General features: G+C 43.3%; 1 protein-coding gene across 4 annotated transcripts in view; it reads left to right on the plus strand.

The window, feature by feature from the left end:
* The window catches only part of PHKB (phosphorylase kinase regulatory subunit beta), a 247598-nt gene that overhangs the window by 168235 nt on the left and 54066 nt on the right, over positions 1 to 25297 (plus strand). For all 4 annotated transcript variants that reach the window (XM_053582096.1, XM_053582095.1, XM_053582098.1 and 1 more), the window contains 2 exons: positions 21064 to 21119; positions 21587 to 21680. In XM_053582096.1, the coding sequence (XP_053438071.1) occupies positions 21064 to 21119; positions 21587 to 21680 (150 nt within the window). The remainder of the gene's footprint in view (positions 1 to 21063; positions 21120 to 21586; positions 21681 to 25297) is intronic.

Here is a 25297-nt window from a genome sequence, read left to right on the forward strand (position 1 = left end):
AAAGAGTCTAGAATAGCTCCTAGCTTGTAGTTACCATTCAGTAAATGTTAGCTGTTGTTATTATTTGTATTTTGCTAGTTTAATGCAGACATGACAACTAATTGAGGTACCCAGTAGTTAATTAAAAAAAAAAAAGAAAGAAAGAAAACAGGTGCAAGGTTGTAATGATATTGAGCATGGCTGATGGCAGAATTTAAACTATGAGAATAGATAATAATTGAAAGGCCAGGCTCCAGGCTTATTTCTTTGCCAGAATATAGTATATATAATGCAGATGGTAAAGACATGTGCTAGGAAAGGCAGGAAGAGGAATCTAGCAAGAAGGTTAAAACAGTGTCATAAGTAAGAAAGTGTGGAGAATTTGGTTTTGAGACAGTGTTGGAGGAGGAGGAAGAGGAGAGCACTGGCGGAAACCAGGTGCTAACCTGTAGACCTCTCTTGGTTCACCTGCAGCGTCGTCTGGGAAAGGTCTCCTGATGTCGCTGGAGTGTGGTTTTCTATTCTATAAAACTATTCATTTGGGTTTGATTCTTAAATCCCCTCCTAGCATTTCTGTTGCTGGCTTCAACCATGTAAGTTATTGGTAACCTCTGAGTAATGTTAGTGGTGTGGTGTGCCCAGAAGCCAGATTGAGGGGAGTTAAAGGGCAATTAAATAGTGGAAGACCATCTTCGCAGGAAGTTGAGCGTGCTGCAATCAAGAAAAGTTACAAGCCGTGCCTAATTTAGTAGCTCCTACAGTGTGGAACTACAGCCACTTTGCTCATTTTATTCTCGCATCAAATCTATTTCATTTTAAAAACACTTAAGGAAATTTAAAGTGATTTAAGGAGATTTTGCTTGCAGTTCAGTTTTATTTGGTTCAGTTCATTCTGATGCTCTCAAATAGTTTAGTTTGAGACATAGTTTCTACTTAAAGGATTATAAAAAATCACTAGGTTGACAAAGAAAGAGTTTGTGGGGACCAAAAATCCAAATTTATCTACAAGTATGGGAGTGAATTTGAGTGCTAAATAGAAGTTCTTATGATTATCATAACAAGACAGGAGAAAATAGTCAAGGCAGCAGAGGTGCTTCTGAAAGCCTCGCCCACATACGCCACCACTGCGCAGAGCTCCTCAGGGGCAGCTGTGTGCCGTGTTCAAGAGAAATGAGTCTCTTATGAAGCATTTGTGGCATTTGTGCCAGAACCAATTAAAATTAAATGCCTTGATGAGAAATATCCAGAGCTGAGAAAAGTTGATTTGGAAGTCAAAAAAAAAGGAGCTTAAACACATTTAGTAACATCATTCTAATTAACCCACTGAACTTATTAAAAGTTCTAATATAGGCAAGATGTATATTTCATCTACAGGATAAAGACTTCTTATATTCATGGCTAAGGGGAAAAATAGTTTTAAGTAAGAAAACAAGATTTATGGTCCAGAAAAAAAGATGTAAACGGAATGTTATAATCTGTTACTTATTTTAATGAATTTATATTCCTGGCATTGTAATCTGAGAAAAAAATCATATTTATTCATAAATATGGATAAATTTATGAACTCAACCTGAAACTCACTTCCCTTTCCTCATTGATCTTTGCAGAAGAACCATCAGTTACTCCATCTTGTTCCAGCCCCACCCTACTTAATAATTTATGTTATAACAAATTTCCTGCTTCTGAACCAGAGGACTGGGCTCTGGGAGCTCCTGTCTCCTTCTGGACGGGTTTTCTCTCATGAGGCCCTTGAAGAGCTCCATGCATTTTTTGCTATGATGACAGTAAATAAAATATGAGTATTTGTGGTCAGTTACTTGAGGCAGTATTTCACATTAATGGCATAATCATCATGATAGAGCCAATCCTGTGTGTTGATCCTCCCCCAAGAGAATTCAGCTTCTCATTCTGATACCGGAATTTCAGGTTCTTGGTCTCGGAGATTTGAAGAATAAATCGACAGACCACAGGATCAGTGGTAAGTCAGGATTTATTTACAGAAACCAAAAATTACAACAACTACAAAAACCAAACCTCCTGGCAGAGAGAACCCAGGAGGGGAACAAGCTCTCCTGCTCCCTCTTTGAGATCTGTCCTTGGGCTCTCTGCTCAGGGGTTTATATAGTGTCAGGGGGGTTGTTCTGCTAGGGTGTGAGTCCCGTCAGTTACAGCCAGCTGTCCAGTGAACTCTCAGGCCTTGGAAACTGACAGGAAATCCACCAGTCAGAAGTGCAAGTGGAAGAGACAGCAGGGCGCCAGCATCTCCCCCGCAGGTGTCCAGCCCTTGCAGCAAGCTGGTTCCTCCATCCCCAGGAGCGTCAACACCTCCAGGGCTAAGGCAGCAGGTCATGGTGCTGCCTTGTCCTGCATCAGTTCCGTGACTTCCGAGCTTGAACCTGAGGAGTAGAAACAGCCAAGTGAAAGGGGTCAGCCTACCCTGGAAAGTCTTTGGAGAAAAAGCCAATATGAAAATAATGCTTTTTAGTCAGGAGAGTTTATTTTCTGAGCTATAAGAGTCCAGATTTAGGATGAAAATCAATACTTATTTACTGAGTAATGTACATGTTTATATAGATCTGAACTAACAACGTGCAGTACAGTCTCTCATTTTTCAAATTAATAAGGAAGAGGAAATTCTTTACATTTTTTCTTTGCAAATACAAATGCATAAAATTTGCCTGAATTACTTTCCTAAAGATTAAAGAGCACATATGTGTAAGAAAGTTTTATTTTTAAGAAGCTGATCTAATGGCTTGGTACCGTACAGGCCTAGCTATAAAACCTGTGTCTTCCACATATTCCAGTGGTTCTCAACCCTCTAATGCCCCGGCCCTTTAATGCAGTTCCTGTGGGTTGTGACCCACAGATTGAGAACCGCTGACGCTGACGTATTCACTGTGTGACCTTGAACAATTTAATTAATCTTTCTAAGCCCCTCCTTCTTCATCTTTTAAATAGAGATGATAGTTCCTAACTCAAGGTAGTGTGCATGATTAAATGATAATTTATGTAAACCTCTTAACCAAATGTGGGCACACTGTAAGAGCTAAATAAATAAATATTATTGCTCTTTTTATTTTACTTCAAATAATTCATTATATAAATAAGATTACTTTCTCCTTAAAGAGATGAGAAAAATCCTAAAAGGCTAGAGCAGTGCTTTTCAACCTTTTTTACCTCATAGTTAAACCTATAATTAAACTCCAGCACACTTAAATTATGTTGATCAAAAAAAAAGAGTAAGAAAAATATACTTACTGTGCTTTGAACTTCTTTTGAAAATAATTTAATTAATCTTTAAAAATCTTTACAGCACACTAGTTAAAACTTGCTGGTCTAGAGCATGACTTTACACTGTATTTTCAGTACTTGGGCTGTTACTAGACATCTGCTTTCTTATGATCTGGCTTTAGCCCTATTGGGCATTCAGTTTTGTATTCACTAACATTCATACTCAGAGTTATTTTTCATAACGTTTCTATAAAATACTATTTTAGTTGTCTGTATAAGGCTTCGTGACTTGACTGTATCAAGGTTCCATATCCCTTAATGTAATAATTTTTATTCTAGAAGTTCACCCTAATAAAAGTTCACTAAAGATTTGATGTTTACTGCGGCAATGTAGTATTTTTCAAAATGTTGATGTGACTAAATTACTTCTCATGAAAAGATCTCTACTTACTTGATGCTTTTCTACTCCTAAATTAAATATCTTATATTCTATGGTGCTGGTTAGCTAAGAAAAATAAGGCAAGAGATTATAAGGTAAAACAATTTAAATTTATATTTACATAAAAAGCATAAAAATGAGTATCACTTTCTAAAAACTTTCTTCCCCCAAGACATACTCGACCCAATAACATCTTATAGACCTTAGCCTAGATTTGAGAGTGTTTTCTTTTTTGATGGAATGTGTTTGTGTCAGCCCTGGCTCTGTGAGGAGGAGGGGCCGCTTCCTGCAGGTCTCAGCTGGAGAGTTCAGACTCACTCCCGCCCTTGTTTTACTGCCTGCGCTTCCCACGCATAGTGGAATAGTGAGAGTATATCAAGAGGATGTTAAGATTACTTAAAACCATCTCGTTTAACTCCCCTTATTTTATTTTTTATTTTTATTTATTTGTCTATCTATCTACTTATTTATTTCTTTTTTTGAGACTGGGTCTCACTAAGTTCCCCAGGCTGGAGTAAAATAGCTATTCACAGGTTTGATCCTACCTCACTACATCCTTGAACTCCTGGCCCCAATCAGTCCTTGCGCCACTGTTCCCAGCTCCTCTTGTTTTACAGAAAACTGAGACTGGGAGAGAAATGACATGTCTGAGATCACACTAAGTGCAAATCCACGGCTGAAACCCAGATGTCCTAGTGTGTCCTGGCACATCTCAGATAAATACTTGCACCATCTCCACTGTAGCGTGTAGTCTGGCTGCTTAGACCTCCACTTTACCAAACTACACGCAGAAGGTGGTTAATGACCTTCTAATCAATAAATCCAATAATCTCTTTGCAGATTTTAGGCTGTTTGACCTGAAAGTCATTCAACACTACTTTACCTTCCCTCTTCCTTTAAACTCTATAAAAGGCCCAGAGCCTATCACTCTAGGAGGCAGTTGTCAGTGGATTGCAAGGACTTCCCCCACCCTTCCTTCCCGCCCACACTACAAATAGTCTAGTGTTGTGGCCCACGCCTGTGTAGTCCCACCTACTTGGGAGGCTGAGGCAAGAGAATCACTTACGCCCAAGAGTTTGAGGTTGTTGTGAGCTGTGACATCGCGGCACTCTACTGAGGGCGACGAAGTGAGACTCTGTCTCAAAAAAAACAACTCTGTAAAGCATAGAAGTAGCATTTGATTCTTCTCTGCCTGCTTCACTGTTTCTTCCCTTCTAAACCAAATACTCTCAATTCTATTCCTTAAATGTTACCCAAATCTTTTCACTTTTCTGTGTCTTCACTATAGTCCAGTCGCCATTATCTCTCAACTGCAGATTCCCACTATCCCCATATCCCATTCTGCCCTCTGGGAGCCACATCTAGATAGCAGCAAGAGCCACCAGTGTGAGCGTGTATAGACAGTGGGGCCTCTGTGAGGTGACCACCCAAGGGACTGTAACAAACTGCTCAAAGTGCATTGGTGGTCAGCACAAGGAACAAGGCCTCTTGTACCAATAAGCACATGTAGTGCACGTCTACTCAACTGAAGGAGGCCGTCAACCATGGAGGTTCCCCTGTATATATATGTGTGTGGGGGGGGGGGTATATAAAAATATGCTTAGGCAGCCCATTGCAACTACTATATGTGTTTATTGCTGTTGTTCTAGAAATATAAATCACATTTAGTCTTGTCCTGTTTGAAACCCTATTAGTAGCTTTTCATTCCACTTAAATGAAAGCCAAACGCCTTGTTTCCTTTTGGCCCTGTGAGGCCTTAGCTGTCTTCACTGCCATCTCTTGTAACATGCCTGCTGTGCTCCGTACACACTGGCCTCCTCTCAGTTCCTCCAGCACTTCAGCCTTCCCCTCCCCCCTGCCCCGGGGCTTCTGTACTCGCTAACCCCTCCGCACACGTGCTGACCCCTCTGCCCTCGCTGACTCTCCGCACTTGCTGACCCCTTTGCACTCACCCCTCTGCACTCACTGACTCCTCTGCACATGCGCTGACCCCTCTGCCCTTGCTGATCCTCTGCACTCACTGACCCTTCTGCGCTTGCTGACCCCTCTCCCCTCCCTGACCCCTCTGCACTCGCTGATCCTTCTGCACTTCCTGATCCCTCTGCCCTTACTTACCTGTCTGCCCTCGCTGACCCTTCTGCACTTGCTGACCCCTCTGCACTCGCTGACCCCACTGCCCCCCACTGCCCTCACTGTCCCACTGATCCCTCTGCACTCACTAATCCCTCTGCAATCACTGACCACTCTTCCCCTCCCTGACCCCTCTGCACTCGCTGACCCCACTGCCCCCCACTGCCTTCACTGTCTCACTGATCCCTCTGCACTCGCTAATCCCTCTGCAATCACTGACCCCTCTCCCCTCCCTGACCCCTCTGCATTCACTGACCCTCTGCCCTGACTGACCCCTCTGCCCTCCCTGATCCCTCTGCCCTTGCTGACCCCTCGGCCCTCCCTGACCCTTCTGCTTTCCCTGACCCCTCTGCCCTCACTGACCACTCTCCCCTCCCTGAGCCCTCTATCCTTGCTGACCACTCTCCCCTCCCTGACCCCTCTGCCCTTGCTGATCCTCTGCCCTCCCTGATCCCTTTCCCTTTCCTGACCCCTCGGCCCTCCCTAACCCTTCTGCTCTCTCTGATCCCTCTGCCCTCACTGACCCTCTGGCCCCTCTGCCCTGCTGACCCCTCTGCTCTCTCTGACCCTTCTGCCCTCGCTGACCCCTCTGCCCTCGCTGATCCTCTGCCCTCCCTGATCCCTTTCCCTTTCCTGACCCCTCTGCTCTCTCTGATCCCTTTGCCCTCGCTGACCCCTCTGCCCTCGCTGACCCTCTGCTCTCTCTGACCCTCTGCCCTGCTGACCCCTCTGCTCTCTCTGACCCCTCTGCCCTCTCTGACCCCTCTACCCTCACTAACCCTTCTGCCCTCGCTGACCCCTCTGCACTCACTGACCCCTCTGCCCTCGCTGACCCTCTGCCTGGTGTGCTCCTGAGGAGCTGGCTGCTTAGCTACCCCCTCTGTCCTAGAGGTCTCAGACATAGTAATGCTGCCACAAAGTTATTTTTTGCTCACCAGTCTACAGTAGCACTGTTTTTAACCACATGAATATAACCTTTTGCTTTTATTATTATACCACTAATTTTGCTTTTATTATAATACCACTAATTCAGATATTTAATCATCTGTCTCTCTCCCACCAAAATGTAAGTTTCAGAAAGGAAGGACTTTGTTTTATTGTCTTGTCTGGTATATAATAATAAATATTAACTGAATAAATTAATTAATGGCAAGTTTTCATCTTTCCAGAACAGCTCAGATACCTTCTCTGCAAAGTCCTCCTCAATTCCCCGAGGTTAGACCAAACGTTCTCTGCCTTATCCTCAGAGTAACTGTTGTGCCCAGATCTCAAAATCCCCCACAGAGACCACCAGGGAGCCGAGTCCGATGCAAAAGCAAAAGAGCCTTTTGTTGCAAGCTCGAGGTTGGGCTCCCTGGGGCTCCGCTGCAACGGATCCAAGCCAGGAGCCTCGAGCTCTGGAGCAGGGGGTTCTTATGGTCCGGCGCAGTGGGTGGACGTGCACAGCTGGAAACAAAGGGGGCGTTTCTGGATTGGTTAGGTGGGGGTCCCTGATTGGTGGGCGGTTGTCTCAAGATTTTGGGGAATTGCCTGGGCTTGTCTGGAAAGTGAAACTTACTGAGTGATATGGCAGGGAAAGCGAAGCTTAATTCCTAAGATGTTGCTGGTCTGGTTCTTTCATTACCCCCTCTACTTGTAAATCCAAGGGCCCAGTCATGGATCTGGAACCGTGTGTGTCATCTCTAGCTTTCTGTCTGAAAGGGGCTGATATTGGCCTCTTAAGACCAGCAGTTGTACAGTTCTTACACAGTCCTGTACAAAAGTGATGAGCCTATTGATAATGCAAGGGCCCACAGTCAGGAGTAGGAGTAATAACACTAGGGGACCAGCCAGGGCTGATAGCAGAGTTGTTAGCCAAGAGAGACTTATACCAGCTCTGATTATTTTCTCTTTCTAATTTACACTTGCGCAAGCTCTCCCACACAAGGGCCATTGATTCCTTCATTATTCCCGAGAGATAAGTGTAAAAACAGCATTTTTCACTGAGAGCAGCGCACAACTCTCTTTTTTTCCCAAAGTCCAAAGTTTAATTAAGGCAAGTTCCTCAAGGAGTTTCCTCAGGCTTCAGCCGTGCGTTGACCAACCAGCTCCCAGTATGTGGCTGGAGCAGGGCATGTTGGACATCTTAAAAGTTACCTTTACTTCTCAAGGGGCAGTGAAGCTCTATTCAGCCAACTGTGATGACTCCAGGCGAGGATTCTTCTCATCCTCACTGCTGTGCGTGTGGTCAGGATGATGGTGTAAAGTCCTTTCTATCTTGGTTTGAGGGGGACCAGGTTCTGATTCCAGACCTAAACTTGGTCCCTTGATCTTCCAGAGAGAAAGATATACAGACACAAAAAGACTAAACAGAACACGGTTAATTACCCCAGTGGAGATTTTTCTTGTTACTCTGTCTAGGGTTTTTTGTCTTTTCAGTTCAGTCTTTTCCAGTTTTTTTTTTTTTTTTGGAGTTCCTGCTAAATTGGAGAGAATTGACAGAGGCCTCTTTGAACAACACCAGTGGCAAGGCCTGCATCCAGTTAAGCTTTGCTTCCTGGCAGAGTTTACCAATTTCTGCTCTTATGGTCCTGTTCACGCACTTTACCCTGTCTAAGCTTTGAGGCCTATACTCTTTGGCCAGTCTTTTAGTCCCATTTAACAGATTAATTTAGTAAAACAGTTACATCTCGTTTTATGAGTAAAGACAAGGCTGGGGTCTAAATACAGGTGGGCTACGGCCTCTTTTTCTTTTTTTAAACTATTTTTCTCTCAAGGAGCCAATTTCTCTATTAAAGGTAAATTATAGTAGAACTAACTTATTTGCCAAAATAAACTGTACCTTCAGTATATGGGGTCTGATTATTTGCATAAAGTGCAGTAAGAATAATTATTTATTAGCCATCTGGGCTCTTTCTTTTAAAATTGGCTTTGCTGGAACCTTTTATAAGGAATCTTAGGCTAGACTTTTTTGAAAGCCATTCAGAGCCAGGTTTCATCTGTGCTATTAGATACCTGTATGCATTGGGTAAATCTCTCTTCTCTTGAGGTCCCCAAACACATGTCGATTCCTGGACCCATCAGCAAGTGACCTTCATTACTGACTACAGATCAGGAAATCTTACTGATGGGTATCTGGCTAGTTTTCCAAAGGGCTTTTATATTGGCCTTATAAAGTCAACCTTAATTCCTTAACGCAGTCTGGACATCTCTGGAAATGCTGTTCCAGCCAAAGTCTTGGTAAAATAACCAGTGCCTTCATCATGTCTTGTAGAACAAAACAGATTCTTATTGAACTTATGCAAATAACTGTATTGTCAGGAATTAAGAATACTTATAAATGGCTTTCAAATTCCGGAGAGAAAAATATATATACATTGCTTGAAAAGCTACAAATAGCTCAAAAGACAGAAAAGTATTTTCTTGACTTCTGGAAAACAGAACATAGAAAGAATCAATAATATTTGGAACAAAAAGCTATTATAAACTAGCCCAGTTCCATGTAACTGATTTTTGTTCTTTTGAAGTTAGGTTAGCAATACTCATAGACATGTTAACTTTTCAATGAAAGTTCTAAAAATCTGCTTTTTAGTCCAAAGGTATTAAATTTTTAAAGACATCAGAAATTTGAATTTGAGAGCATTTGGCAGCCTCTCTTAATATTTCTCTTTTTTTTTCTTCTCAGGTTCAGAACCTGTCAGCCTCGGTGCATGTGGCCAGCGTTGCAACCACTGCCCTATGGGCACTAGGCCCCAGACTTAGAGTTTTTATTTTGGAAGGTTTGTCAAATATTAAAGGCCTAAGACATTTGTTCAAACAAGATTACAAGTTCAAAGATTTTAAAGGCAATACATAGTTAACTGGATCACATGTAAAACTTTTTCACAAAATCTTTTATGAGCTTCATTTAACCTGCACAGACAATTTACAAACATTCTAAATTTTTTTTAACTTTTGCCCTGCCTTTCACTTTCTTACACAACTATTGTGTTTCAGGACAAAATTTATCACACAAGATTCTTTTTTTTATATAACGCCATTCTTTTTTCTGTCTAATTTCTCTTACTCTCAAAAACTCACTTCCCACAAAACAGGATATTCTTTGATAAAGATTCAGTTTCCCCAACAATTTAAATAACCAAATTATTACATTTTACAAATGAGAGACATTTATGAGATGTAACATTGATACAGGATTTTCTTACTCAAGGCTGGACAGGGAACCCCTATTTTTTAGGCTCAGGTGAGCTCAGACATCAAACTACCATCTCTAGGCACAAACATGTCACAAGCCACACTTTCTGAGGAATAAAGCAGTTCTGAATCTTTTGGATGACTCCACCTTCAGTAGGAAGCACACACCCTAATTTTCTCCCAGATAAAAACTGCAAAGACTTAATAATTTTGTCCAAGTGCAGGGCTGCATTCATTTATGTGCTAGAATACCTATTCATTTTTTAAAAATATTTTTCCATTTATACAAATCACTAGTGGCAAAGGGCCAATAATAAAGGTTCTGAGCCTCACCTGGGCCCTGGGATTCAGCAGCACTGCTGCTGGGGGGCTGTAACACTCGGGAGGCAGGCCCGCCCCAGGAAGGGTGGGGGGGCCAGAGCCACCTTCCTCGCTGGGCCTTCCCAGCCGTCCTGGAGCTGGTCACCTCGCACCGCCATGGTGGAAATGCCCCCACCACGGCTTTTGTGCAAGCCCCTGACTCGCACACGTGTTAGACTCCTTGGTCTATGTTTCAAGGCGGGTTGGGTGGGTGTAGCCGACGTCACCGCCAACCCTGTGCGCTTGCTTGGTTTTTTTCTCATGTGGCCCCTGGAGAGAAAAAAAACAGTCCCCTGGGCCAATGGCGCGACCCGCCCGTGGCACACTGGGGACAATCCGCCCGCCTTCGTTGCATCCCCGCCCCATCGCCAGGACGGAAGGCTAATGCAGAGGGGGTGGGGGAGGAGTGCACTGTGGGAGGGGTGGCCTGGCCCCCCCAGGAGCACACCGGTAACCCCCGCGTGGGGGAGAGCATTCCAGGGTCTCAGTTCCTAAGCCCCAGGGGGTCCATGGCCAGCAAGGGTAGAACAACAGTCAAGTCCGCTGCCACCTCTCCATGAGCTCCCTGCCTGGCCGCCGATGGCAGACTTGCAGCGACAGGCTCCCTCTCCGCCACTTCACCGGGAGGTGGGTGTTCGCTCTGTGGGGGTTTCAGCGAGGGGTGATATGGAGGAGGGTAAAGTAGATCTTGGTCTGTACTATCCTGCAAAACAGGATAAAGCGGCGGCGCGGTTTGTGGGTTTCTTGTTAGGGGTGTTAGGAGATTTCTCCTGTACCGTGAGAACCGAACTGCTCGGGAAGTGCTTTCAGCCAGGGAGGGGGGGATGAAAAGTTCCCTCTGGAGGCCAGCCAATGTTGAAGGTTGGCTACTCGCTCCTGCAAAAAGTAATCAGTTTAGGTTTTTTTCACCACAAGTCCCAAATTTTGAGCTCTGAGTTCAGCCACACTAAGATACCAACGTAACACAAAACAAACAACGCACACAACACACTGAGGACATACAAAATCGATGGTCCACAGAAACAATAGGACGATGGTCTCTGACCATGCTGCGGAGCGACCCGCTATGTCCACCCAGAAAAACCACAAGAGGGGCTGCGTCCACACCATGCTCTGAGGATTCCATGTCTCAGTTGGAGGGGCAAAGTCCCTTCCAGAAGGGGCCAGGACATTTCCTCGGCACCCCTGGCCGGCAGCCTCCAGCGCATCCACTTTGACTTCACATCGACCACCTTTACAGATTCCAGATTTCCAAAAACAAGCACGGCAGACGAGACAGACGGACACTTAACCACGTAGTGGCCCTTCGCGTCGGGGTCCTCAAGGGGTCTTGGGGGATTTCCCAGATGAGCCCCCAAATGTTGTGCCCAGATCTCAAAATCCCCCACAAAGACCACCAGGGAGCCAAGTCCAATGCAAAAGCAAAAGAGCCTTTTGTTGCAAGCTTGAGCTTGGGCTCCCAGGGGCTCTGCTGCAATGGATCCAAGCCAGGAGCCTCAAGCTCTGGACAGGGGGTTCTTATGGTCCCGCACAGCGGGTGGACATGCACAGCTTGAAACAAAGGGGGTGCTTCTGGATTGGTTAGGTGGGGGTCCCTGATTGGTGAGCAGTTGTCTCGTGATTTTGGGGAATTGCCTTGGCTTGCCTGGGCTTGTCTGGAAAGTGAAACTTACTGAGTGACATGGAGGGGAAAGCAAAACTTAACTCCTAAGATGGCGCTGGTCTGGTTCTTTCATAGCCATCAGGAGCATCGTTTGTCCTATCCTCTGAACTCTGTATGTGGCTGTGTTCTGTCTTACACAGTGAGTTCATGAAGAACAGGGCTATTCTTTCATTCCTCTTTCTGCCATCCTAATGCTTACCATGTGTCTGGAACAAACCCTGAAAGACAGAAGCATTTCTAGTATACTAAATTGTGACCTCATCAATACAGAAAGCCCTTAGGTACTGCTGAGAGTGACAGCAGGCTCTCTCCTTCACAGGCAGGTCCCCTTTGAGCAGCCACACCAGGAGTAGTTTAGCCTCGGCTCAGCAAAGGCAGCTCTACCCCGCTGCAGGCTGTTGGGTTCCAGAGCCCGCTGCTCTAACCCAGTGATTGTAAATCATGCCACGAGTTGGCCCTTGCTCAATCTTTTTGCCCTTGCAACGAGCATCTAGTGCCAAAAGGGAAAGTAGAATAGGATTTTATACTCTTTCCCCATCAGGACAGTGCTTCTTAGAGTTTCACGCTGTAATAACTGCAGGTGTGGCCTTTGCACTCCTTTCCACTCACTCATAAGTGGAGCGGCGTCCTTGGCGGTTCCCCAGAGAACTGCAAATTCACTCCAGGAAGACGTGGCAGTCGGACCCAGGGAAGGGTTGCTGGAACTTGCCCAGCTCCACCCAGAGACCTGGGTTCTGCTTCTGGATCTGCACTAGCTTGTTAGGGACCTGGGCCATTGGCTCTTACTGGGTTTCCAATCAATCCATCAAGGGGGTTACTGATTTTTCAGACAGAATTTTGGGTAGAATTTTAGTATATGAAATAATTCATAAATATTATTGATAACATGTAAAATAATGCTGCTCTGGCTGAAGTGGGGTCCAGACCCTCCCACCACTTCTATTGCCCTCCCACAACCAGATGATAAAAACGCCTCCTCCACCCTAACACCTTCTGCTCAGACCCTGGGGAAGTGATCCAGTCAGTACTCTGGAAGCATCCAGAGTGCCCTCAACCCCATCTGAGAACCGGCTGTCCTTTTGTCTTCGAGTGCATCCTACCCACTGAGGGCTTATTAAATGGCAAGAGTGTGAGACCACCTGCTCCTCCCTGCTTTATCCTCATTTTCCTAGTCTGTGCTGATGTCAGTCTTCCCTGTTGTGTTTCTTTAAACACAACTTGTTTAAGTTTGTGAGTGCACCTGTTCTCCCTCAGGGGAGCTCTGGTTAGAGCTCATGCACTGTAAGGACTGCACCTGTGGCAACCGTGTCATGAGAGCACCTCGTTGAGGGTTTCTCCACCGGGGCCCATGTGGCCATTGAGCATTGTTTCTGGGCAAGACTGCTTGCACTGTCCTTCCGTTAATATAAAAATCTGGAAACATCCAGTTACAGCAGGTACTTAGAAAGGGATGAAAACAGTTATATAAATCAATTGGTTGTGACAAAGCATTACGCATTCTCTTCCAAGATAATTGTAGTCACTGAAAGAACTGCTGTCAGGAAACATTGCCTGATTTATTAATCTGGGCATCTGAAACCGTGTGTCTTGAGTTCAGGAATAATCTTAAAAATGCATCTGTTTTTCGCTTAAAAAGAAAGCTTATGTAATCACTAATCCAGTACAAAAATGCACAGACCCTGAAGGGCCACTTTCTCCCTGGCCAGCTGTGCCCTTGAGCCAAGCTCAGCTTTTTGCCATGGGTGGTGTTGTTGCTCCTTTCATGTTTCTGCTTTACTTTCCTCTGCTTTCCTGTTGATTTTCTCCACGTTGCTTCTTTGACTTGGTGGGAGATGTCAGAACAAGATGCCAGTGGTCTCAGTCAGGACGCCTGTTACTTGGCTCCAGGGGAGAAATCCCAGGGGTGTGTTATGTCCAGTTGGAATTGAGATATAAAAAGCATCTGTCTGGTTTCTTCAGCTAATGAGGTTTTACTGAAAAATGAGTATAATGAAAAGATGCTGGACGTTGGCAGGACCTGCTGAGGAAGGTGATGGGCCCAGTGAGTGCTGGGAGGCCCGGAGCAGAGCGTGGATGAGCGTGGCCGTCCCCAAGGCACTGCCCTGCAGGCAAGACCAGCTTTGCAGGAGCTGTGACCCGTTTGTTTGTTGGCTGTTTGTTTTTCTCTCCCTCCTTCCTTGCTTTTCTTTCAGTAAAAGATGGAGTTAAGCCACCCAGAATAAATTATTTTCTGCTGCACCTATATAAAACTAGAACTCCTGAGAGCAGGACTCAATAAAATGTTATAAAAATAAGAATTATGAGTTTTACATACTATGTAGATAATTTAATGAAAGAGGTAGTAGTTTTTGGCTCGGCGCCTGTTGCTCAAGGCAACAGCCACACACACCTGAGCTGGCAGGTTCAAATCCAGCCTGGATCTGCCAAACAACAATGACAACTACAACCAAAAAATAGCCGGGCGTTGTAGAGGTACCTGTAGTCCCAGCTACTTGGGAGGCTGAGGCAAGAGAATCACTTAAGCCCAGGAGTTAGAGGTTGATGTGATGCCACAGCACTCTACCTAAGGTGACAGCTGGAGGCTCTGTCTCAAAAGAAAAAAAAAGGAGGTAATAGTTTTTAAATTTAATTGTCAAGAAATAAGAATTATAGTCTATTAAAAAGCAGATAAGAAAATAGGTGTTTTATAGACAACACGTGAAGTCGTTTTCTTAAAACGGGGCTTTGACATTATGGTCCCTGAACATGACATGCCCTGCGTCCCTGTGGTGGACAGTTTTAGACCATGACTGCCCTGCTATGTGGTGAGACATCATTTGGGGTGTTCCTGTGAGGGTTTTTCTGCATGAGACTGACACTTAATCAGTGCACTGAGCAAGCAACTCTCCCTCCCTAATGTGGATGAGCCTCGTCCAGTCGGTGGAAAGCCTGAACAGGACGAGGCTGCCCGTCGCCTGAGTGGGAGGAGGCCCTGTGAGGCTGCCTTCACCCGGGACAGCAGCTCCCTCCTGGCTCCCTCTTTCCAGCCTTCACACTGGACCTGTGCTGTCAGCCCTCCCCAGTCTCCAGCTTGCCCACTAAATGCAGATGTCAGGACTTGCCAGACCCCCTAATGTGTACAGAGTCCATCGTTCTAATAAATCTCTTTCTTCTCTCTCTCTCGATAGAGCTGTATCATTTCTATCACTGAGCTGTAAATGGACATCTGTTGCGTCCTTCAGTGCTAGCCTCCTAGAAAAGATCTTCTCACTGTCCCATCCCCAAATCCAAACCTGCCGGCCTTTTCTGTTAATCTAAGGACACACAGAATGCAGAGGTGGTAATGCCTCTGCTGGACCTAGCCCTGGTGCTCACTGCACTCTTTAAGCAAATTTGATGTTTAGTGGTGCCACAATATAAAAGGCTGACTAGTCTTAAATGATTAAGAATGTGAAAAGATGGCATTAATAAGTACGGTGTGCCTGTAAACTGGGACACGAAGCAGTTAGAGTGAGAATGCGGACATGTCCAATGAGCTGGCACTGCAAAGCAGCGCCGGGATGCGTGATCACTAAGTGGACAAGCCTCGCTGAGCGCACGCAGCCTGACCATGCAAATGTGAGAGAGTAATGACGTGTATTACTTGCTGCTGTTGGCATGAGGAGACTCTAGAACGGGGCATAAATGATCATAGCTGTTAGTTAATGCTTGGCTGTAAATGGAAGAGAAGTAGGTGGATGGGGGGGCAGGTGGAAAAGGCACATTACTAAGTACGTTTCCATAATTTTTAGATTTTTTTAACCTTATGAATGAATGAGCTATTGAAAAAAATTCATTAAAAAAAGAACAAAGAGAAGAAACACTGTTTGGACACACTCCCACAAAGGTCCCTCTGTATCACACTGTTTTATTTGTAGCTCCCAGCTGCACATATCCTGGCTTTCCTGGGAAAACACACCAAACGCGTCTGTCCAGTGCAGAGGCCTTGCCATGGGACACAGTGGCACATTCAAGGGACAGAGAGAGCCCAGCGTGGAGAAATGAGTGAGAGGTGGAGGGAGAATGAGAAAGAAGAGCTGGGCAGGAGCTGGACCCCTTGGGCCAGACAGGCCTGGCAGGCACTTGCCTTCTTACTCTGTGCGTGGTGGGAGCAGCACCACGTTCATGGATGAGTGGGTGGGAGGGAGTGGTGGTGAGAGGATCTGATTTACACTTTAAAAAAACTCTCATTGCAGGATGGACTGTTGTCAGTGGGTGGGGTTTAAGACTGAAGTAGGTAGACCAGTTGTTTGACCAGGTGAAAGGTCACAATGACTTTAAGTAGGGCGGTGTTTGGAGCGCCAGACGTGGTTTGGAGGTAGAGCCGGTGAGACTTGCTAGTGGATTAGTAGCACATCACAGAGGTAGACAGTGTGCTGTGATGGTCGGGAAGTGCGTCGGGTCCCCATGTTGGAGTCTTTAGCTTGCCACTTATTAGCTGTATGATATTGAATGAGTTTTTTAAACATTGTCAGTTTTCTCATAAGTAAATGAGAATAATGAAGTAACCTACCTAATAGGGCTGTTTTGATGAATAGATAATGTCATTACCTAGTACTTATAAGTGTTGTCAATTTTTATTTTATTTTAGCTTTTATTGGTTATGGAATTTGAGGGGAGAGGGGAATCAAGGATGACTTACACATTTGGGGGCCAGAACAAATGCGTTTATGGTGTAAGGCCTTATAGGTGGGAATGGACTTAAGGTTGGAAGTCAGTAGTTCAGTTTTGCCCATGGTAAGTTTGAGGCATCTAACAGAGGACCAGGGTCACTGCGGGAGGAAAATGACAGATGGGACTTGCGTGTAGGTCTCTCCACTCTCCGAGAGACTCGCTAAGTGAGGTGAAGAGCACAAACTGCAGTCAGGCCGCCAGGTCTGAGTTCCAGCTCTCCTGTTAGCGAGGTCCATGTCCTTGGATAAAATACTGAAGCTTTCTATGCCTCATTCTTTATCTATAAAATGGGGATAATAGTTTCACAAAGCACTTAAAACAGTTCCTGGTGTGTAGGTAGGGTATAGTTATGTAAAATGTTTGCTTGTGATCGAAAACAAGACTGGAGATGCTTTCCAGAGGCTGAGAGATGCATCGGAGATGGTGCTGAGGTTCTGAGCTACAAGGACCCCTTACATAAAGGGCAAGGAAAAAGAGCCTGTTCAGGGTGCATAGGGTTGATGAATTGAGTTTTAGAATTATTAACTTTGGAAATAGCCAAGAGAAAAAAAAAAAGTCTAGAAAACAGTTTAAAATGTGGGGACTAGAACATAAGAGAAACTTCAGGACTAGAAATGTAGATAAACATGAAATCCTCTGCTTAGATGTAATAATTTAAAGCTACAGGGTGGATGGGATTTCAGAGAGAGGAAGAGAGAATGAATTTATGACCAAGGAGTTAAGTATGAAGATTATTTGTAAAGACAAAGCTGATTAGAAAGAAGAGTTGCAAAGGCAAGAAAGATCAGGAAGGCTGAGTGCTGTGGCTCACATCTGTAATCCCAGCACTTTGGGAGGCCAAGGTGGGAGGATCCTTTGAGCTCAGGAGTTCCGACCAGCCTGAGCAAGAACAAGACCATATCTCTACTAAAAATAGAAAAAAAACTAGGCAGGCATGGTGGCTAGTACCTGTAGTCCCAGCTACCTAGGAGGCTGCAGCAGAAGGATCACTTGAGCCCAAGAGTTTGAGGTTGCTGTGAGCTGTGACACCTCAGCGGTCTACCCACGGTGACAGGGAGAGACTCTATCTCAACAAAAAGAAAGAGCGAGCATGGGGGTGGGTTGGGGAGGTAAGGTAAAGAAATAGTTATAGTTTTGTGTTTGAGAAATAAAAGAAGAAAAAGTTGGGTAGTAGTAAAGTACCTAAGTAATAAATTATTTTGGTGTGTTCACATTGTTGTAAATGTCACAAATTTGCTGGCTTATATAGAACAGAAACTTATTTCTCACTGTTCTGGAATTGGGGCCAGAGAGCGTCTTACGGTCAGGTGCCAGCCATCTAGGGTCAGGTGTCTGCTGAGGGGCAGCCTTCTGGTGCCTCTTGCTGTGTAGTGTGCTCTCACATGGTGGAAAGGGCAAGGGGTTTGTCTTGGGCCTCTTTTATAAAGATGCTAATCTTGTTCACAAAGGTTTCCACCCCCATGACCTAATCACCTCCCAAAGGCCTCCCCCATACCATCACCTCAGGGGTTAAAATTTTAACGTTTTAGGGGGACACAGACATTCAGATAGTAACATTAAGGAAGGTGGTTAAGTCATTGGAAAATCCTCTTTAAAATTTTTCGGAATTCTTTGGGAAATAACTAGCCATATAAAAATAGGATTGTGGCTTAGTGCCTATAGCTCAGTGCGTAAGGGTGCAGGCCACATACACTGGTTCGAACCCAGCCCAGGCTTGCTAAACAACAATGACAACTGCAACAACAACAACTACAAAATAGCTGGGCAGTGAGACGGGCACCTGTAGTCCCAGCTACTTAAGAGGCTGAGGCAAAAGAATAGCTTAAGCCTAAGAGTTTGAGGTTTCTGTGAGCTATGCTACCATGGTACTTTACAGAGGGTGACATAGTGAGACTGTCTCAAATAAAAAGGATAGTAGGTGCTCCAAATGTTAGAATGGTAGAAGCCAGTGGTATCTAGGGCTACATAGGTATGACAGCAAGTCTAGACAAAGAATAGAACAGTCGTCCTCGGGTAGTGTGGAGTGAGTAGGGAGTAACTACACAGCTGCACCATCCCCAAGAGTTTTGTGTGTCAAATCCTGTGCTCAGCACATCGTTTTCGCCCTCCATCTTCAGCAGAACTGAAAAATCGGAGCCCACCTAAATGTCCGTCAAAATAAACATTTTAAAAGTAAAGCATGGTATATCCATATGATGCAATGCCCTGCATTTATTTTTTAATGAGGGAAGAGCTGGTAAAGAAAGGTACCAGTGAAACACTTTTATAGATAATAAACACATGTGCAAAGGCTTACCTGTTATTCATGTCTCCCAGTAGACTCCGAATTCCTCACAGAAGAGACTAGGTCATTCTGGTAACTTCGCGGTGTGAAGTGAAGCCCTCTATGCAAGCTGGGCCCCTGGTTAGTGCTCTTTGGTCAGATGCATGAGTGATTGTGTGTAAAACGGAGACAACTCAGGGCTTGAGTACGTGCATGAGAGAGTGTGTATTACAGCCTGCAAGCAGAAATTATTACAAGGTTATTAGGGAAAGCCTACATTCAGGAAAGTAGATATTACCACTAGAAAACTGTCAAAGAAACTTCATGAGTTTTAGTCAACAATGGTGGTAACTAGAAAACAATACAAATTGTAAAAAAGATGGTTTCAGCTGTGGCAGTGAAAGGACTAGGAACTGCCCATGTCAGATTCTTTGTGTGAACAGGAGAGAATGGGATCCTATGTGGCAGGAGTTCGAAGTCCAAGCTCATTAGGGCAGATAGTCTGTGAATCAGGACTTTCTGAAATGCTGAGTTTCACAATGAAAGAACTCTTCTGCCACTTAAAAGCCCCCTAACGAGATGCTAACTGACTCAATGCCTGTGGTAGCCATTTTAGACCTGAGTACTTTGTCATACAAAAGGAAACAGTATTATGCTAAACAGACCTATGATTCAAAAAGGAGATTCCAATTCATAAATTGTGGTCTGTAAGCTGCCTTACTTATTGTTACTGAAATATCATCTGTATTCTAATGCATGTTTATTTAAGATTCTCACAATTGTACCAGAGATTGTAGATAATGGCCTACTCTAAGGTTACTCTTCCTTTTTATGAGGTAAACATTGATCTTATCCAAGAGAAATCAAGCTTAATTGTTTCATTTATTGTTAAAAATCTTGATGAGACTCTGAAAAATTAATTTTTTTCTCATCCTTGAAAAGCATTTAATTGTAAAGTCTTCATCAAATTCAAATAAAAATAGAATCTGTAACATTTTAAATGTATATTTGGGTGTGTTGGGTTGTTACATCATATTTTTCTTAGACATTCATTTAAATCACATGAAAGTCTGCCCGAAATGTCATTTTCATGATAATTCTGGGAACCATCCCTTTGATCGTATGAAATTTCTGCTGATAGATGTGTTCTGGTGTTTCTTGCCTTCTATCATAAATAAATTCTAGTGGCGTATTGAGTACCATAGAGAGGAACTGATTGATGGTAAATCAAACGTTTTACAACATACTATTGGGAATGTTGGATTCATTACTATACAGGAGTTATGTTTGATCAGTATTTTCAGAACTCTCTTAATACTATAATTTATTGGTACTTCCTAATGTTCTCTCTTAATTATATACAGCCTCAAAATTGGGTTCATTTTAACAATGTATAATATATGTTCTAGTGAATCTTTTCCACACAAAAGAGTAGCAAATATCCCACACTATCCTTGATTAGAACTGTTAAGTCCCACAGCTTGCACTTAATGAACGTAATGTTAATTATATAGTTCATTCTCTCTTATAGAAATTATATATTAGAATAAGGAAAGATATTTGATGTATAAGGTGCCAACGGAAAATTGGCTAACAAGAAAGGGAATAACCTTGCATGTGGTTAAGATGTCAAATGAACAATTTTTTTTGTGTGTGTGCTGTTCAATGTAGATAGATTTAATATTTTGGATATTCACATATACAAAGACACATAGTTTCCTCTTTTTTCAAATGAACAATTTTAACTCACAGTCTTTCTTTTTTAACAGAGAATATATAAATTGGGTTTTTATTTTTAGTTCCTCCTCTTCCCTTCAGAGTTAAATGATGGAAAATGACTCTGAGTCCCCAAATTGCTCTTATGCATCATTCAAAATAGCACTGACAGGCTGGCCCCTCTGGTGGCGATGAGATTTAATGACTTTCCATTCCTTGGTGTTCCATTACTCTGTCTACACCATCAAATTGATTAGTAGGCAGTAGCCAGCAGGAAAGAAAGGCAGCCATGCAGAGCCAGTTGGTGTCCATCATCTTAATGAACTGCTTAGCCGTGGTTAATACGTCCTCGATCCTCACTGTGGCTGACGATGACCGGGTCTTTCTAAATGTCCCCCTCTTTATTCTGTATTACAGGGCCCTCTGGAAAATGATTTGGTAGTTCACGTAGCACTTGTAGCAGAAAGCCAGCGGTAAGCATTCCAGACAAGTGATGTGTTGGTTTGTTGGGAGGGAGAGGGAAGTGCTCTGTGCCTCACGTCACATATAGGAGCAGATACTAATTTCATAAACTGCTTGGCAACGTTTCAAGTATATCATTAATGTCACTTGAAGTGCTAGCACATCATTCTTCTCACGTTTAAAAATAATTTGGTTTTAGTTGATGTGAATATTAAGGACTGTGATCAGTGCTAGTGTTGCCTGGGGGGTAGTTTTGAGAAATTATTACAAACACATTATGGGGATTCCCAAAGTTAGTGTTTACTCTCCTGCCAGCCCCCAAAGCTCCGAGCTGACACCTCATCAGAATCCAGGAGGGCCGCTGGAAGGCGTGCTCCGCGTTAATGCAGCCTGTTCCCTTTTACCCTCCTCTGTCATTTCCTAGACGTGAATGTATTGTCTAAAAGTGTCTTTTTCTCTTTTTCTCTGTGCACTTCAGCCTTCAAGTTTTTCTCAACACATATGGTATCCAGACTCAAACTCCTCAGCAAGTGGAGCCCATTCAGATATGGGCTCAGCAGGAGCTCGTGAAAGTGAGTGGTTTGGCCTCTGTGCTTTCTGCTGTGTGGAGGTGTGAGAGCCTGATGGTTGGACTTAGTTTATAGGCAAGTCACAAAGTTAAAATTCGATTCTGAGATAGGATCATTAATCTCAAGGTTTCTAATTAGGTTGAAAAGCTATGGCTCAGTCGGTAAGGTGCCGGCCCCATATACCGAGGGTGGCAGGTTCAAACCCGGCCCCGGCCAAACTGCAACCAAAAAATAGCTGGGCGTTGTGGCAGGTGCCTGTAGTCCCAGCTACTCGGGAGACTGAGGCAAGAAAATCGCTTAAGCCCAGGAGTTGGAGGTTGCTGGGAGTTGTGTGAGGCCACGGCACTCTACTGAGGGCCATAAAGTGAGACTCTGTCTCTACAAAAAAAAAAAAAAAAAGAAAAGAAAAGCCCACTTTAGAAGACATTGTTACAAAAAAAAAAAAAAAAAAACTGCATTGTGTGTGAGAGAGGCAGGGTGAGCACATTGTATTCACTGGTCTCACTGATTTCTGCTCCTTGCTGAAAACTAGGAAAGTAGGCTGAGCACTTGAATAGCAAATTAGTCTTAATTTTAGTAGTCATATTGAAAATTATTCTTTATATTTTTATTTCATATTTTCCATTTTTATTAAGTGTTAAAAAATCTTCTCATATCTAAATATTTTTTGGTAATCACTTTTATTTTTTGGTAGTTCCCTTTTTTCTCTCCCTTTAGTATTCAGAGTCTGAAGTAATTCTACCCCTTTTGTTTGCTGGGTCTCAAAGTAATTGTAAAGTAACTTCTATGCTTATCCTAAATGTATTAATACTACTAGCTGATTATCTGGCTGGACCTTGCCCATAGTCAACACAAACCAGAACCTGGATGTCAGTCCCAAACCTTCTCTAATATATTCAGAGCCCCTCCCCAGAGGTAACGCTGAAAATACAAGGATTCGTGGAGAGTAGGCAACAGCCCGAAGTCCCACCAAGAAGGGAATGATGCACAAGGCAAGGAGAAGAGTCCACAGGGAAGGGGAGAAAAGGGCACCAGACTCCAGGCCTCTCGCACCGTGCTCTTACTGCACACAGGCCGCTCACGGGGTCCTGCACCAGTGTGTTCTGTCTCACCACGTGCTTGAGCCTGGAGTTGAACTTCCGCAGCACACTTAAATTATGTTGATCAAATAAAAATGAGTTAAAAAAAAGAATATACTTACTGTGCTTTGAACTTCTTTCAAAAATAATTTAATTAATGATCTTTAAAATTTTTCATGGCACACCCGTGTGCTACAGCACACCGGTTAAAAATCACTGCCCTAGAAAATGGTTATCAAAGGTCATTCTTTGACAAACATACTCTTAAAACAAATTAACCCAAAATCTGTTTTTTCAAGTCTATTAGCAACTTCTTTTTCATAGTGGGTGAGTTTGTATTCTAACAGACAACATGCAGTTGAGATTTAAAAGGCCAACATGACTGGCATGTGGCACTTCATTCATTCTCTGAGCACCAGACTCATGCTATGGGCAGCACCGTGTGGGCAGTTTGCAGAGTCCTCACAGACTTGCTTTGCGTGGCTCAGAAAGTTGAGAATCGTTTTACGGTAATAGAGTAGAAAAAGGAAACTCACCTAGGTTGCTACATTTTAATTTGTGCATGGTTGATTAATACAACCACTTGTGTGGTAGAGAAATCTAAAGTCTTTAGACATACATTTATTTCTGAAAAATTAACAATATTTGAGGGAAAGGGGCTCCATCTGGTGTCACGTGCTATAGTTTCAGTGGCCCTGTAACATAACGCTCATATAGAGTGCTGTTTCTGGCCATGTGACTTTGTCTAAAACCACTGCTATTCCAGAATTGGTATTTGCAGCACATGTGGCTCTGGAGAACACTTGTTTACTCTCTCTTTCATCTATCAAGTATTTCCTGAGCACCAGCTATATCTGAGACACAGTACCAACCCAGGATGCTATTTACAGAATGTACAGTTCAGAAGGTGAAAGGCACAAAGCAGGTCTGACACAGCTGTGTCAGAACAGACAGAAAGCTCCAGAAACAACATGGAAGTTGTTACTTGAAATCAGTTCAAACCATCATCAGTAGATTGTATAGAGATGGTTTGATTTTGCATTTAGCAAAATTTAGGTTAGATTTATACTTCTCATTAAATGCAAAAGTACATTTTACACAGATTAAAAATTTTAAATTTTTCAAACAGTTTAAATACAAAATCACTAGAAGCAAAAGTAGGAGAGTATTTTTATAGCTATTGGGAGGCAAAGCCCATTCTTAGATTGATACCAGTGCTAAAAGCCATAGATTGATACCAGTGCTAAAAGCCATTAAAAACATGATTGACAGATACCATATAAATAAATACAGTTTATACAACCCGGCATTCCAAAGGTGCTTGTGAAATTTTCTAATAGAAAAATGTTCGTATTGAAACAGCTCATGCTGAGTTGGCATTTGACCTCCTGTGCAGCCATACTCACATTTCATAATAACAACACGGAAAAGGAGCAAGCTGGGTGAGATATTGGATCCAAAGGGTAATATTTATAATATACAAAGATCTCTTACAAATAAAAAAAAATAATAAATGCCCAGTATGAAAGGGAACGAATGAAACAATTTACAGACCATACAAAGAGTCATCAAAATACTTGGAAATGCCCAACCACAAAAATAAGCTCCTGTGGCTCAGTTGGTAAGGCGCTGGCCCCATATACCGAGGATGGTGGGTTCAAACCCGGCCCCGGCCAAACTGCAACCAAAAAAATAGCCTGGCGTTGTGGCGGGTGCCTGTAGTCCCAGCTACTCGGGAGGCTGAGGCAAGAGAATCGCTTAAGCCCAGGAGTTGGAGGTTGGCTGTGAGCTGTGTGAGGCCACAGCACTCTACCGAGGGCCATAAAGTGAGACTCTGTCTCTACAAAAAAAAAAAAAGAATACAATAAATTAAAAGTGGAACAAAATATCTTGACCCAAGAGAATGACGGAAAAGGGCTCCACACTTAAAGGGCTCCTGTTAATACCCCAGTAAACTGCTACATTGTTTCCAACCTGGCATTGTATTTCAAAAGAATACATGTTCTCTTTGATCCAGGAAGTTGCCCTGTAGATATAACAACACATTGTCCAAAGATATTTGTTGAATTATTTTTAAAATAATGAAAAATGGGGAGCTGCCTCTATCAGGGAGAGCTGTTGGAGAGGGTAAAAGCTCTTGGTGATCGGATTAGAGCCCAACAGGGGTATTAGCTCCCGCCTTATTCATTCCAAGACCTGGTCGAAATTCTAGAAGTTTCTGCCCCACTGTAGCACCTTTCCCTGTTTTCTAATACTTCTACAGGCATTCTCCTCCAGTTTGTATATTTCTTCAATCATTTCAACATTGAAATGTAGAAAAAATACATAGGTTCATTTTAACATCTTAAAACTAGGACATCATGATATTAAGTTTTAAAAAAAGGAACACAGTATAGATCATATATTATGGGACCTCAGCTATGTAAATATACACAGATTTTGATGCATGTGTGTAACATGGGTATGTATTTATCTATATACTTTTTTAAAATCTATTACCCTCCCTAAACTTCTCGCGCTCCTTATGATCACATAATAAAA

This window comes from Nycticebus coucang, chromosome 2 (assembly GCF_027406575.1).
Source record: "Nycticebus coucang isolate mNycCou1 chromosome 2, mNycCou1.pri, whole genome shotgun sequence".
Taxonomy (NCBI): Eukaryota; Metazoa; Chordata; class Mammalia; order Primates; family Lorisidae; genus Nycticebus; species Nycticebus coucang.